General features: G+C 42.5%; 1 protein-coding gene across 1 annotated transcript; it reads right to left on the bottom strand.

Annotated features, from left to right (window-relative positions):
- Positions 1 to 6,212: 6,212 nt before the first annotated feature.
- LOC114641658 (gastrula zinc finger protein XlCGF26.1-like) lies at positions 6,213 to 15,858 on the bottom strand. The gene is made up of 3 exons (XM_051927550.1): positions 15,811 to 15,858; positions 8,301 to 8,848; positions 6,213 to 7,291 (listed from the first exon to the last, which is right to left on the bottom strand). Exons 2-3 carry the CDS (start codon positions 8,713 to 8,715, stop codon positions 6,234 to 6,236), a joined length of 1,473 nt encoding a protein of 490 aa, XP_051783510.1. The 5' UTR covers positions 8,716 to 8,848; positions 15,811 to 15,858; the 3' UTR covers positions 6,213 to 6,233.
- Between the last annotated feature and the right edge of the window lie 638 nt (positions 15,859 to 16,496).

Here is a 16,496-nt window from a genome sequence, read left to right as displayed (position 1 = left end):
TCAGTGGGGCAAACCAGCCCCTAGAGCGCCACAACCTATGCTCCTTCACTGGGCCCCATGTTTGTGCTGCCTTTCACCTCTATGTGGCCGGATCGTCCTCCCAAGACTGCTCTTCAGTCACCCATTCCTTTCCATCTCCATTTTTCTCCTCCCTCTCACTCACACTTCTTATTTTATATGTGGGGACGTGCCACAGGTGTGGCGATTAGCAGCTCCCAGCATCATTTACGGACATGGACGATTCCTCACCTGTGCACTAGTGATGGGAAAATGAAGCCTCATGAAGCTTTGAGGCTTTCTTTCTATTTGTGCCGAAAAGATTTGAAGCCTCAGCCCCAGTATGAACAGTGACATCTGGTGGTTAACTGAGGTCAAGGCAAGCTCTCTGTAGCGCAAGTGAAGCGGAACTCACTGTCTCAGTCTCATGTCACCAGGAAAAGGTCAGAAAAGTCTGTGTACATTTTAGGCCAGGTTTATACTTCACGCGACGGGACGCATGCTCCGGACAGTCCTACTACGCAAGCATTGTACTGTTTATACTTGCGTGTGTACTTTACGGAAATCTGGAGGATTCCACCAGGTGGCAGTGCGAGATATTATCACGGTGAGAACTGGTTCGGCTTCGCTGTGTTATGAATTGCCTGGAACAGCCATTAAATTCTGATGACACCTTACCGCAATTCCATCTGAAAAGGATGTTTAATGATTAAATCCATCAATCCAGTGATGTGTCCATTCCAGCTAGCATTTGGCACGAGGATGAAACAATCCCTGGATGGGCATCAGCTCATTGCAAGGTGAATACAAGCACTACACTGGCGTCATTTTAGTGTCAACAAATCTGCATATCATAACTGAGGAAACCCAGCAGGAAAACATGCAAACTCCAGGCAGGGAATATCAGCGAGGTGACTCCCTACAAGACAGCAGTGCTACCGCTCCACCACCGTGTCACCCCATGTGTGTAATTATTAACAGTATTTATTATTTAAATGAAATTAACGATTCATCTGTAAAATGTAACATACATACAGTGGTGTGAAAAACTATTTGCCCCCTTCCTGATTTCTTATTCTTTTGCATGTTTGTCACACAAAATGTTTCTGATCATCAAACACATTTAACCATTAGTCAAATATAACACAAGTAAACACAAAATGCAGTTTGTAAATGGTGGTTTTTATTATTTAGGGAGAAAAAAAAATCCAAACCTACATGGCCCTGTGTGAAAAAGTAATTGCCCCCTGAACCTAATAACTGGTTGGGCCACCCTTAGCAGCAATAACTGCAATCAAGCGTTTGCGATAACTTGCAATGAGTCTTTTACAGCGCTCTGGAGGAATTTTGGCCCACTCATCTTTGCAAAATTGTTGTAATTCAGCTTTATTTGAGGGTTTTCTAGCATGAACCGCCTTTTTAAGGTCATGCCATAGCATCTCAATTGGATTCAGGTCAGGACTTTGACTAGGCCACTCCAAAGTCTTCATTTTGTTTTTCTTCAGCCATTCAGAGGTGGATTTGCTGGTGTGTTTTGGGTCATTGTCCTGTTGCAGCACCCAAGATCGCTTCAGCTTGAGTTGACGAACAGATGGCCGGACATTCTCCTTCAGGATTTTTTGGTAGACAGTAGAATTCATGGTTCCATCTATCACAGCAAGCCTTCCAGGTCCTGAAGCAGCAAAACAACCCCAGACCATCACACTACCACCACCATATTTTACTGTTGGTATGATGTTCTTTTTCTGAAATGCTGTGTTCCTTTTACGCCAGATGTAACGGGACATTTGCCTTCCAAAAAGTTCAACTTTTGACTCATCAGTCCACAAGGTATTTTCCCAAAAGTCTTGGCAATCATTGAGATGTTTCTTAGCAAAATTGAGACAAGCCCTAATGTTCTTTTTGCTTAACAGTGGTTTGCGTCTTGGAAATCTGCCATGCAGGTCGTTTTTGCCCAGTCTCTTTCTTATGGTGGAGTCGTGAACACTGACCTTAATTGAGGCAAGTGAGGCCTGCAGTTCTTTAGACGTTGTCCTGGGGTCTTTTGTGACCTCTCGGATGAGTCGTCTCTGCGCTCTTGGGGTAATTTTGGTTGGCCGGCCACTCCTGGGAAGGTTCATCACTGTTCCATGTTTTTGCCATTTGTGGATAATGGCTCTCACTGTGGTTCGCTGGAGTCCCAAAGCTTTAGAAATGGCTTTATAACCTTTACCAGACTGATAGATCTCAATTACTTCTGTTCTCATTTGTTCCTCAATTTCTTTGGATCTTGGCATGATGTCTAGCTTTTGAGGTGCTTTTGGTCTACTTCTCTGTGTCAGGCAGCTCCTATTTAAGTGGTTTCTTGATTGAAACAGGTGTGGCAGTAATCAGGCCTGGGGGCGGCTACGGAAATTGAACTCAGGTGTGATACACCACAGTTAGGTTATTTTTTAACAAGGGGGCAATTACTTTTTCACACAGGGCCATGTAGGTTTGGATTTTTTTTCTCCCTAAATAATAAAAACCACCATTTACAAACTGCATTTTGTGTTTGCTTGTGTTATATTTGACTAATGGTTAAATGTGTTTGATGATCAGAAACATTTTGTGTGACAAACATGCAAAAGAATAAGAAATCAGGAAGGGGGCAAATAGTTTTTCACACCACTGTACTTTAATGCAGTGGTTCTCAAACTGTGGGGCGGGCACCCCTAAGGGGGGCGCGAAGATGTGAAAAAAAGAAAACAAGAATCGAAAATATGACAAATACATCTATTAAAACCAAAGCAAATTAACTTAAACTACATTCTGATACTAGAAAAATAAATATAGAATTCGATAAATGTCGATAAAAGTTAAGTAGGTACAATAAAATATACATTGTGAAGGACAGTCGGGTCCCATGCCTGGCAGGGACGCCCCTACTGCATCTGTTCCGGGGGAGCTACCATGGACAGCTCAATACCTCCCCTGGGACGCTTGGTGGCAGCCTCCCTGGTGGACGATGATTCCCCAACCTGGCGCATGGCTCCATGGGAGATGGAGTCCTCCACAGCCTGGTTGGGGGCTCGGATTGCCGCCAGGGGGAGCTGCATGGAGTCTACAGCCCGGCTGGTCAAATCTTCAGCCCCACTCGGAAATGCAATTACGACCAGGTGATCAAGCACCTGGAATGCTTCCGGGTGGGGTATAAAAAAGGCCAGCCACCACCACTCGAGAGAGCCAGAGTCGGGAGGAGGAGGAGGAGGACTAAGCCTGAGGAGGAGTGGTGGTAAAGGAAAAGAAGAGTGTTGTGGTTATTTGTGAGTGTTTTGGGACTGTGTTGGGCCTGTGGGACACGGGGAAGGCGTGCCCCACGGCTGAAGAAAAATAAAAGATTGTTTTATTTAAGTACGTGCCTCTGCCTCAGTCTGTGCAGGGTCGGGCGCTATATAGTGCCTTTCACAACATCTATGATATATTATTAATTAAAAAAGAACAAATTGGTATTAGTGGGCTCCTTTCAAAAAAACATTAGGGGTGCGCAATTAAAACTGTTATGGAAACTCAGGTCGCAAATACTCAAAGGTTGAGAAACTCTGGCTTAGAGGGTATTTTGTGTTAAATTCAGAACTATAGCCTATAAATATCATTTGCACATTATCTAGGTGGTCCAAGGGATTGTATGAAGGATCAAGGTGACGCCATCCTCTGTGTATCTACTGGAGCTATTTGCAAGCTGTAATAGATCCAGTTCTTTTGGCTTTGAAGAGAATATGTAATTCTTGACTAGCCTCTTCAAACACTTCATCATTATGGGTGCCAGTGTGACGGGACGATAGTCATTCAGGTATCTTAGATACAGGGACAATGATGGATCTTTAACAGCATGTTGGAAAGTCAGACGGGGGTTAAGGAGAGATTAAATTTTATTGTCTGGTGCTAGCTGATCAGCACGGATCTTCAAAACATGAATGGCCTTCTGGTGCTCATATTCTTGAAAGCTCTCCTCATGTTCTGCTCCAACAAATTGAGTGTCATTTCCTCACTGGGCTGTTCAACCACAGCAGATGTGTCTGCTTTGCTTTGTTTCAGTTATGGCCTTGATGACCTTGGCTTTAATGCCGTGTATGGTGCTTAATGATATTCTTCATAACTTCTCTATATTTCTGTGTGTTTTGTCCATATCAAGAAGGTCTAGGAGCTCTTCCTGGATTTCCTTGCCCACTATTGATGAGGTGTGTTTTTTTGCTTGTTTTATGGTATTTTTGTAGCTGCTTTTTAAAAAAATTAGGCTGGTATCTGTCAATGTTCTTACATGTTCTTCTACTTCTGGTTGACCTGCTTCATGAACATTTGAAGTCAACTTTTCTTGTGGCCTTTGTGCACCAGATTGGCTCGTGTTGTCACTTTCAGTCTGCTGTGCCTCCATCTCTCCCATTCTTTATCCCCCCCCCACCAAAATCCTCTCCCTAGTATTTCCAAATCATTGTTTGAAAATCGGTTACTTCTGCGGATTTTCCACTTTTTGGTGATAATCATTTTCTGAATGTGTCTGTTCATACTTGGGTATTCATTTTTAAATTTGTCAGTTTCTCCATTGTTTTTAACTCGCGTTGCCTGTTGATCCTTTCATGTTGTCATACATGCCACATCATATGAGGTCTTCCTCTTCTCTTCATCCCAGGTCTTTTCTCATTCAGTTTGCCTATTTTTCCTGTATTATTTCTTCTTTTGCTGGAAATATTCTAATTTCTCTTAGCTTATTTGCTTCCTTTCTTTAATAATTCTAATTACAGATCTTAAGTTAACCTCCGTCATCGTAATCCAGTTTGAGGATCAATATTAACTTCTCAGATTCCAATTTTGTGCAAGCCCTACTGGCATATCCTTCAGTTGGAAAATCTGAATTTGTTGTATAAACATAGCAGTACTTGACCTCACCTCTTTGTGTTTAGCTGACCACTGGACTGTGACCCTCTTAATTTCTTGCACAAGATGCAGTTTTGTGTCCTCTTCAGTCTCAGTATCCAATGGAGTTCATCTTCTCTTCATCTGAAGATGTGGCACTATCATTACCACCATCACCTACTTAGTGCGGAGGAACACAATGGGCGCCTGTTTATGATTTTTGAAACGTTTCACACAAAGGAAGAAGTTTCTCCTTGAGCAGATTTTGTATGGATCTCAAACAACAGAGCCAACCATGGGACGATGCTCATCGGGACTTTTTGAGTTTTTCTTCTTCTTTACCCCTCTAACTTACACCTGCAGGCCTTCTTAATTTCCCATATGAAATTGTGTGTGAGGCCAAAGGGGACTATTGTCAGAAAACTATGTACCTCATTCAGAACATAAAAGATATGTTAATTTGGATTAAATTCTCAACAATGGTTTAGTTTGCTTACTTTTATGACAGGAGTGAACCTCACACTAGAAATACAACCGCACTTCAGGACTCAAGAGTGATTTTTGCACTGCTACTGTTTTTATTCTCTTAGGTTTGCTGCCATTGTCTCTAATAGTGCCTCCTTCTGGAATTCATATAGAGTAATGGTAATCGGTAGGGAGTCTAGATAAACCTGGATATGTTTTTGGTAAGGTCTGTTGAGCTCAACACATCTGGATCAATCTCAGTTGTTTAACTCCACATCTGGCTCTTCTCAGATTGCATTGCTTGATATTTGGTTGTTTTCTGTCTTTTTATTCAAAGTAATCACTTGGGACTGAACCCTCAATGTTTCATGCTCTATTAGACTGTATTTCTTTGACAGCTATGACATCAGCTTTACTGCCCCTTACTACTGGTCTGTCCCAAGTGACTTACACCTGCTTATTTTGAGTTATTTGTTCTGCACCATGCTACTGGCAAGCTGTACATTTTGTATATATTTCAGGACATTAATCTGGCAAATGTGTCTTTGCACGTGTAAGCCTTCTGCCACCACTACCTCACAACCGGCAACCACATGAGTGACCGTTTCCTTCTCCGTCTGGCAGAATCAACATGCATCTGTTTTGCCATTGCTGCCGTGTGGATCCTTGTCTGCCTCTGAAGACTGCATTTTAGTGAGAATTGTTTCCCACATTCAGAGCAGCACTAAGCTTTCCCTTACATGTGAATTTCTTTGAGTTTTATAAACTCTTCTGTAAAGGGTGAATTACTTGTCATGTTCAATACAACAAAATGGCTTCCCTCCAGTATGGATTTGTGTGTGCGCCTTAAGAGTGCTGCATTCACAGAATCACTTGTCGCATTCAGAACAGCAGTTTGGTTACTCTCCACTGTGGATTCGACTGTGCCTCTGAAGACTGCTTAATTGCGAGAATCCTTTCCCACATTCAGAACAGCAATAAGGTTTCTCCCCAGTGTGGATCCGTCTGTGGGTCTGAAGATGGCTTACTTGAGAGAAACGTTTTCCACATTCTGAACAGCAGTGGGGTTTCTCTCCAGTGTGAATTCTCATGTGTCTCTTAAGACCACTGCTGTTACAGAAATGTTTGCCACATTCAGAACAAATGTGAGGTTTTTCTCCAGTGTGAATTCTTTTGTGTTCATAAAGACTGCTGCGGTTGGAGTACAATACACCACATTCAGGACAGGAATAAGGTTTCTCTCCAGTATGAATCCGTGTGTGTGCCTCTAGAGTGCTGCGTTCAGAGAAGAGTTTGCCACATTCCGAACAGCCAAAAGGTTTCTCTCCAGTGTGGATTCTTGCATGCCTCTGGAGACGGCTGAGTATTGAGAACCGTTTGCTACATTCAGAACAACAAAATGGCTTCTCTACAGTATGAATTTCAGTGTGATGGTGAAGAGCACTATTGTCAAAGAATCTTTTTCCACTTTTAGAACAGCAATATGGCTTCCCTCCAGAGTCAATTCCAGTGTGCCTCTGAAAACTGCTTATTTCTGAGAATCCTTTCCCACATTCGGAAGAACAATACGATTTCTCTCCAGTGTGAATTCTCATGTGTCCATTAAGACCACTGTTGTATTTGCCACATTCAGAACAGCCATATGACTTCTGTCTCGGATAATTCAATTCATAATCTTCACAGTCAGAAGTGCTGTTGAACATTTTTCTGCATTTTCTGTAGGCCTGCAAGGCGTCTTCATCCGCATTATATATTTGTTGTTGATCAGTGCTGACGGCCTCTCTCTGAGTTAGTTCGGCAGTATTAAGGGAGATACACTGCAAAGAGGCGGAGGTCAAATTCTCTGATCCTCTTGTGGATTTCTTCATCTTCTCCTTTTCCTGGTTATCTTGTAGTCTGCCTTGAAAAGAGGCTTGAGGAAGCGATGATGGGGAGAAGCTGCCATTCTCCTGGAAATCTGTAAAAACAAAAAGAGTTTAGTTAAATGTTATTAACAAAGAAATTATATATATAAAAAAAAGATGGGCAGTAAAGTGGTTGATGTTGCTGCCTCCCACTGAGCATCCATTCCTGGTCTGCACGTTTTCCAGGTATCTGTTCTATTTCCCCATCTTCCTCCAATTTGCTAAAGATGTGTCTGCTATGTTATTCATCATTTGGTGTAGCTGAGTGTGGATGTGTGTGCCAGTGCGCCCGGCAGTGGATTGGCATTTATTCTTGGGTTGGTATCTGCCTTACTTCAAAGCTGACGACAACTCCAGGTTAAATAAAATGGATGGGTGGATCAGAATGGGATCTGACAAAAGGAGCCATTCAGTCAAATTTCATTTCAAGCCCCTCCATGTCCAGTGGTCTCTAATGTCTCCCCATTCTTTGTTAATTTCACAAATCCTTGTTTTCTTGTTGTTCCTCTCATTTCTATCCAGCTGAGCCTCCTGATCTTTAACAGAACCCTGTAGTGGATCCGTCATCTTTAGTGATGGACTCAGCCCCAACGTTTTGTCTTATTCCTCCAAGACTGTTGACTTTATCACCTCCAACGCAATGCATTATGGAATAACAGGAAGGGTCTGGGTGGGCGAATGACCTACAGGAATGGCCATTAGGGAAGTGATTTTGGGTTTTCTCTTCTTTTCTTGGATTTATTTAATAGTACTCATATTCTTGATTTGAATTTATTTCTATTTAAATACTAAAAATTTGGACGAGCGTCAGTAGGCTTTGCACCCAAGGAACCAAGTTACCCGAACTGTTGTATAACATTTCAGTAATTATTTACATCTCTGATCTTTCTGGTCATAAAATAGGTGATCACGATAGCAATTAATGAGAAAATTCAAAATTAATTGCACAATTAAAGTATTTGAGGGTTCCTCAACTGGGCACCTTTCTCTTGCACAATTTGGCTCAAAAACCAATCAGCCTGTTGTCATCTCATCTTTTATATATAATCTCACATTACTTACTTATTCCAGCACTTCTAGATGCCTGTTGCTCTTGTTCTCTTCCATTTCCTTCTGTGATTTTCTTTTCAAACTCGGAAAACTCAGACTTCAATTCTAGAGAATCCTGCTTGGTTGCCAGTTGTCCCATATCAGCGGACCAGAGCTGTACACTGGAATGAGATTTTTCACAAATACCTTCCTGGAACAAATCCCCCATTTCAGGGTTTAGCAGTTCAGAACTAACTGAGGTATCTTCAGATTCCTCAATTTTAATCTCAAAAATCCTGTCCTCAGAATCCTCCTCTTTAACAACCAGAATTCTTTCTTCACAGCCCTCCTGTTTGATACACACATTCGCTGGTGTGCCCCACTCACAGTCCTCTTGTTTAACAGGTGCCAGTTTTTCATCCACGACTTGCTCGTTGACTGAAGCCATTGCTCCGTGTGAAACTCTTCTCTCCCGCTCAAGTGTCTGCTCTTCTCTTCTAAGACGCCCTTCTCACATGGGTAGCCCTGGTCTGGTGGCCATCAGACACCTCGCTGCATGAGCAGGTAAACTGGGAAGATTACTTTGAAGAGAAAAAAAAAAGTTAGTTAATTACCTCATAAAGTCACCAAAGTGCATTTCAGGATTAACTTCAAGCTATTTAAGCAAACACAGAAAACTACCAACTGTGAGATCTGCAATACATTAATCATCCATGATAAGGAGCTGCCAGTAGATTTGGAATGCAAACCTGCTTGAGACGTAGGGATGGACGTAAATTAACAAATGAAATGAAGCTGACCAGACAAAACATGAAATATCTTGGGTTCAGACTATCTGCAATGAAATAAAAGTCAATGTAAATTTAAAAATCACCACTTATTTTTTTGGCATTTTCCAACTTAAGACAAAGTCAAGAACACTTTGAACCTCAGAATACTAGCAGCACAAGCCTTATCAAAACTGGTCTGCATGCAATGCTGAAAGATCCAAAGGCCAGATTTGTCCTAAACTAAGACCACCATTTCAAAGAGAATCAAACGGTGACCTATTGATGTACCATACCTCTACTGCAGTAAACATAACAGCGAGGACAACACATTGAGGACAAAGACGCATAGGAGTCACATTACAAATACTAACAGGCCAGCCTACAGCCTCTGTGAGTCTGCCTGAAGGGCTGTTCATCCTCGTCCACCTGCCCACTACCTGAAGCACTCCTCTCAATCCTCTTTCTCCCTGTCAATCCTGCCCTTTGCCCCCCACACTCCACTTTACCTCTTCACTCAATTAATTTTCCTGGCATGCAGATGGTTTGATTGCCCTTCAAGGGGCTCCTCGGGGCTCCGTCCTCGGCCCTCTGCTCTTCTGTGTGTCTATGTTTCCCCTTGGCCATATGATTTGTAGCTCTGGACAGGGTTGCCATTTTTATGCAGACGATACTCAACTCTATTTCAATGCTAAAAATGAAACTTCATCAGGGCTTTCTCAGCTCACAACTTGCCTCAACGAAATTAAAACCCGGATGGAGCAGAACTCTTTAACATTAAAGTGCAACAAAACGGAACTCCTGCAAATTGGCGCTAAAGTGCAACTCAAGACAATGAGCTCCTGCTCAGTCACTCTTGACGGTGATCTCATCAGATCTTATGACAGTGCGGGTCCTGCTCCATGCTTCCTTCTTTCCATTTGGGAGCCTCTTGAACCTGACTGGATGAGCTGTGCAATGAGGACAGATCACACTCAGCAAGGGGATGGTGAAAAAGGAGTTCAGTGCTTTTATTGAAAATACTCAAACAAAACCAAAAACAGTGTCCGCAGTGCAGCGCACAAAGTTAAATTAATAATCCATAAGAGGAAAATGAAAAAGATGGAGGTTCCATGGCAGGAAGTTGTCCTTTTAAAAAAATTAAATAAATAAATAAACAGGTGCCTTCTCCCTTTGAACTGGCAACTTCCCTGCTTCTCGAATACGGGCCCCTGCAACAGGGGAGTCACCCTATCAGCAGGTGCAGCTGACCTTCCAAAGGTCTGGTTGCCTTCCATCCCCTGGCTCCATACAGCTAACTCGAGACTTGGGTTCCCCAACGGCCAGGGCGCTCACAATGGGGCTCTCCCTCCCAAGCCTCCCTGACTTCACACTGCGAGCCGGCCACCTTCTTGGTCACTCCATCTCCTGGAAATCACTCAAGCTAAGAACAACTGCAAATGGGCAACGTGTACTATTTCTCTGTGTTAGAGCCAGTATGAAATTGAATCCTCTCTGTGCCTTGTTTGGAATGGCATGATTCACCTAAGTAGGGGGCCTGCACATGGAGAAAGAGCATAAAGCCTTGGAACATTGCCCGGCACACTTTTGAAGCCGACGGATGGATAGGAGATAACATCATCCGATCCGGAAAATCCTTCCAATGCAGTGACGAAAAATGGCAGACTCTACACAAGGTCTTGTTATGGCTTCCCGTCTGTTATGCCACGTAAACCGTCATTAAAGAAAGCAAAGTTATTTTCTCTTTTGTGATTTCTTACCACTGTGTCACTAAGGGAGGGGTATCTCATCTTTATAATATATCTATTTAGGTTCAGGTTACTTGAGATGCCACAATTGCAAAACGAACGTATTTCCAGGGAGCTAGCACCTCCTAGTGCAAAACAATGGCTCAATAAAGAAATTCCAAAAGTAAGTCTGTTACTACATTTTAACTCTTTTAGGGCTATTTTTTTGTTTGTTTCTTTTCTCCCAGGGCTGAATATTTTTCCAAAAACTAACATTTTTTAAAAAAGAACACAAAGCAATTGTTTAACATATCAAATCAACAAAAAATATTTCCTTTTGACAAATGTTACTGTCTTGCATGTTGTATGAGCCTGCATACTCTATGATTTCACATACATATCACATACATTTTACACAGCAAAGTCTGATCTCGCTCAAAGCAGCCAATTTCAGTCATTGCCACATTGCACTCCTTACACTACGTGTTGCTTTGGTGCCTATTTTTCAATTGTCTGTTGCTGCACTTTCTAACATATATTGTTAGTGTGTACTGTAGAGAGACAAGTCACCCATTTGCCATCGTGCCATGCCACTGCCACCAAGTTTTCTGCCTGAATGAAAACCGTATTGTCACCTCTTTTCCTCTTCTGAAACTTTATGTACGTCATTATAGCCTGGCTCACCCCATGGGATTTGCTTCTGTTTATTACAGAAGTTAATAAAACTTTGCAGCAGCATGTACCTAAGCCACCAGGGGACAAAACACATTTGGACCAATGCTCCCTGAAGTTATATCACCAGTTCTGTCCCATCTCTATTTGTAATGCCACAGCGCGCTTCATCTCGTCTTTCGTTGTGGGTTTCCACTTTGAAAAACGAGAATGCGATGCAAACGCAGCCCGCGATTCAAAAAAAATCTTTGCCTACCTGTTTGTCTCGTCTGACAGTAGCTGAAAAGCAGCATCAGGAGAGAGCAGCCTGAAGTACAGCAGCTGGTGATCTGTCGTGTCCAACAGCAAGCCATGCTGTCTTGTAAACTCCGGTAGCCAGATCGGCTCTCAACGGATCAATGTCTGTGTATTTATCCCATGCGAACCTTGCCGTAGATGCATTGGCTGCGCGAAGGCACTCAACTGGCAGCAGATCCGCTGGCGCGGCATTGGCTGGTGTCTGATCAGCTGATGCTGGCTTCTCACTCTCTTGCTCGATCTCCTGATCACTGCCAATAAAATCCGATTCTGAAAAATCAAGAGTCCGACTCCGCGATAATGCGCAAAACATCGTCTGCCGAGTGTTTTCTTTTCTGCACTTGCTTCGCTCCCTTTTCACATGTCGGTGCCATCTTGCTTTTGTTTACATTTTGCAACTCACGCACACGCAAGGTTTATTTGCCGAGTCAATGAGTCTAGCATTCCTCCAAGCACAGAGGGAATGCCTGTGACGTGACAGTGAGATTTGTCGCCATTAACAGCTGATTGTCGCCCCCTATCCCTGGATGTCGACTTTTGTCAACATTAGCCTTCAACCCCTCCTGTCGACAAAAGTCGACATCCGCCCTAAAAGAGATAAAAATTAAGCAGTTAAATGTGGATAATGTTATTATTTTATTTTATTTTTTTTTACTTTTTATTTAGGTTTATCCTGATTTCCATTCTACCGTTCCATTATTGAGTAATTAGAAGCAGTTGCAGCCTTTCATCATTAAGCGTGGTTTCCCCGGGTGTCTGCTTTGCATGTTCTTAATTGTCACTATTACGTTACAATGAAAGGAGCAGGATTGGAAAATAAAAGAAAAATAACAGGAAAACAGCAAAAAATAGAAATATTTATAAATGTCTTATAATGTAAAAACTGCGGTGGGTTGGCACCCTGTCCAGGATTGGTTCCTGCCTTGTGCCCTGTGTTGGCTGGGATTGGCTCCAGCAGACCCCCGTGACCCTGTGTTCGGATTCAGCGGGTTGGAAAATAGATGGATGGATAATGTAAAAATCATACTGCTGTGCTTTTCTGAACACAGAATAAGAAAAGATAAAAAAAAATAAAACAGCTAACTAAATGAGATCAATTATTATCACCGATTGTGAATCTGGTTGGAACAAAAACCTGCAACTATGGGGAGTCCCCAGGACCGAGTGTGGGAACCACTGCTCTAAAACATTAAACTGATGACCGATTTATTTATTTTAATTTAAGCCGACAAGCCGGCTTAGATGTGCACGGTGCATGATAACGTGCAGTGAATCCACTTGACTCGAGCTCTTTCTCTGTACGTTTAGCATTCGTTTGCTCAGAGGTTGATGCGCTTACTGCTTCCTGAGCTTCTCTTCTTTTCTCCACCCGAGCGCCCGCCTCTATTCTTCTTTCATCTGCATCTTTTCACGTTAAAATTGATTAAGTCCGTTTTTATGTTTCAATTACTTAATTCGTTTTTCTTAATTTTTCACTTAAGCTGGCAATCAAGTGTTCAATCTGCCTCAAGAATGATTTAAGATATGAAGAGGTAGGGGAAGTGACGGCGAAGGTGGGAGGAAATGAGAACGGCGCCCTTACACATGTGGCACACGGCCCGCTGCCGATAGTTGATTCTAAAATAAAATAAAATAAAAATAAAAAGAGGGATAACCTTGGAAGTCAATCATCACCCTGAAAGTGGATAGTAGACATCACGTAGCATATGTGATGCAAATTTCAGGTCAATAGTTCAAACGGTTTGCGAGCTACACGTGATTTAAAATCCTGGACAGACAAGCGGAAAGCCACGGTAGCGTATTATATATAAAGATGCGCTTTAACTTTCACATCACAGATAGCGCACAATGGCGGTTACCCACCACCCTTCACAGTAAAATAAATTAATTCCTCAGAAAATCCGGGTTGTGCATATATATTGGTCCAGATCTAACTATGCAACTTTTAATGCAATGCAGGAAAACAATGCAAGACAAAAGAATTGTTCGAAATATCTTGCAATAAACGAATGCAGGGCAGATGCTGCCATCTATCGGCAACAAAAATATTTTTTTGTGAATTCTCTATGTAATAAACTTAATAAGTTATAGCATAATGAAAATTGCATAATTAGATCTAGACCACCCTGTATGTATATATCCTCTTTAATAAAATCCCTATGTGCGTCCAGGTGTCCGTGTGTGTGTGTCTTCTGGTGAAGTGTGCATGCGCGGTGCGATGCGTGATATTACTGTCAGAGAAAGTTACAGGCATTTTACGGAAATACAAACCAGTATTACTGCGAGAGGAAATTAAAGGTACACAATACAGTGACGCATATTACAGCCACATACAAGCCAGCATTACTGTCAGAGAAAATTAAAGGCATATTACCGACGCGCACGCCTGTATTACCGCCAGAGAAAATTAAGGGTATATTATGGACGTACAAGCCAGCGGACGTACAAGACAGTATTACTGTCACAGAAAATTAAAGACACACAATATATGGCGGCAGCCCACGAAGAACAGTCAGCTCAGCAAGTAAATATCAACAAAAGAAAGACTGAAAGACAAAGAAAAATACAACCAACAAAAAGAATGAGGTCAAGGTCCCTTGCCATTTAATATAGACTGTTCCTACTAATGTTTATGCACTACTGTTCTAACACCCGTTATTGTAACGGGCTAAATGACTAGTATATATATATATATATATATATATATATATATAAATATATTTATATATACATTCCTGTTTGGTTCAGGCTTTTGGAATTAATCTTGTGAAACTGATGCAAATTTGGAGCTTAGAGACGACAATTCTATGGGGTATTTGAGAATCCCGTCCATGTCCATTGGCTTTCTCAATGAAGCATGAAGTGTTTAACTGGTGGTCACCTGCTTGGAACTGGACTTACGCGAGTCATTTCAACTCAGGAGCAAAATGTCCCTTTGACTGAGTGCAAAAATGAAATCTGCAATATGTAGCCCCCTAAAACATTAAAGTGGTGACTGATTTATTTATTTTAATTTAAGCTGACTTAAATCTTAAATCTTAAATCTTAGACGTCCACGGATTGAGACACGCTGCTCTAGACGTCGAAGCCCTGCACCTTCTCATTATTATAAAATGAACTTTTACTTTTGGTACTTTCAAAATATTTGCCGCTTCAATGAAAGCAAACATTTGGTTAGATGAACTTAATTAATCCCTGGGGGAAGTTCAGATGCATAGAGCAGCAGAAACACAAAAAGCAAAGGTACCGACTCACTGAACAAATAATGTAGCCAATCAATAAGTAAATAACAATTAACCTAACGATTCCATCGAGTACTTCTTCTTTTACTCGAGTTTAATTATGAATTAGATAGATAGATAGATAGATAGATAGATAGATAGATAGATAGATAGATAGATAGATAGATAGATAGATAGATACTCTGTCCACCAACTGACCTCCTCCGTATTTTTTCTGCCAGGTTCGAAGACGAACTCCTCACGCGTCTTCTCTTCCCTGGCACCTTCACCAAAGTCTGGTGGGATGTCTGTGTAGTTCGACTTCTCTTTTGGAGGTTCAATCAGACATGACTGTGGCACGTGTGGGTGTGTCCTGTGATGGACTGGCACTTTGTCCAGAGTTGTTTTCACGAGATTCTATTCAATACCACGAGGCTGGACTGCGGTCCTTCAGAACACTGCTCGTATCTGCACTGGATTTCCTCCAGTCTTCTACTGGGATGCCACTTAGGAGAAAACTCTTGTGAGACTTCTACCCTAGAGTTTCCGATTTTAGTGAATTCCTACGCACATTAAACCCGGGCTAAATGACAATCAGAGGACTGGGTGGACGAGCGGCGTCACACGGCAGCCTGGAGACCTTGGCCGGCAAGAAAGTAAACGAAAAAGTGAAACGATGTGCTGCTTACCACTAAAACTGATGGACTTCAGCACAATGCCGCAACTCTTTATCCACCCTCCCTACAGATTCAAGCGACCGTTACCTTTCCATCTCATCGATATTCTAGACCCCGCCATGGTTCATTGTCCATTACTTATCTCTCGTAATCTCATGCGGGCCGATTCTCCTGTTACTCACCGACATTCGTCTCACTCCTCCTCTTCGTTCTTTATTTCTCACCTTCTTACAGTCACTTGCCTAGCATGGCAGTCGAAGTCGTCTGACTCCGATAGCGGGAACTCCTAACGCTGTCGCTACTGACAAATACGACGCCTCTGCGGGTGAGCAGGCGGAGTCAGGAGTCCTCGTCGCATGATGATGACGTATATTTGTTTATCTTTGTTTCTTCACCGCACGAGTTTCGTACTGCACAGACATTTCCCTTTCTTTGCACGCTATTCTCCTGCTCCATCTGAACACGCGTGTTCACACTTCTTTCCGATTACGGATAGGAATCAGGACAGGACGACACGCTGAGAGGCTCCCAGATATTAGGAGGTGCACTTTGGCACCTGATGAAGGCAGGCGGTCGCAGCTTCATGAGTTTTCTGCCAATTACTGCTCACTTCCAGTCGCTGTTTGACTTTTCCGACACAGTTTCGTGCTAAGATCCATGTGATTAGCGCAGGCATTTAGCCGTCATTGCTGCTGTCCTCTTCTTTTAAGTGCACGTCGGGCACGCGCAGCCGCTCGCTCTGCTCTTCGCTCAGTCACCGCGTCGTGAAGTCCGCAATCGGCTTTAGCCGGTGGATTACGTATTGTGAGGGCAGTCAGTGCCCACTCACAGTGAAGGGGTTACTCATTTCCACCACCGAGCCTGTGCT

This window comes from Erpetoichthys calabaricus, chromosome 5, assembly GCF_900747795.2.
Source record: "Erpetoichthys calabaricus chromosome 5, fErpCal1.3, whole genome shotgun sequence".
Taxonomy (NCBI): Eukaryota; Metazoa; Chordata; class Cladistia; order Polypteriformes; family Polypteridae; genus Erpetoichthys; species Erpetoichthys calabaricus.
This window is presented reverse-complemented; position numbering and strand designations above follow the sequence as displayed.

What these genes read in the sequence shown, in the direction of transcription:
- LOC114641658 (XM_051927550.1), bottom strand. Translation starts at nt 8,715, where the DNA reads ATGGCTTCAGTCAACGAGCAAGTCGTGGATGAAAAACTGGCACCTGTT. An exon ending in ATCTAGAAGTGCTGGAATAA is followed by an intron (nt 7,292 to 8,300) that starts GTAAGTAATGTG and finishes TTGTTTTTACAG; the next exon opens with ATTTCCAGGAGAATGGCAGC.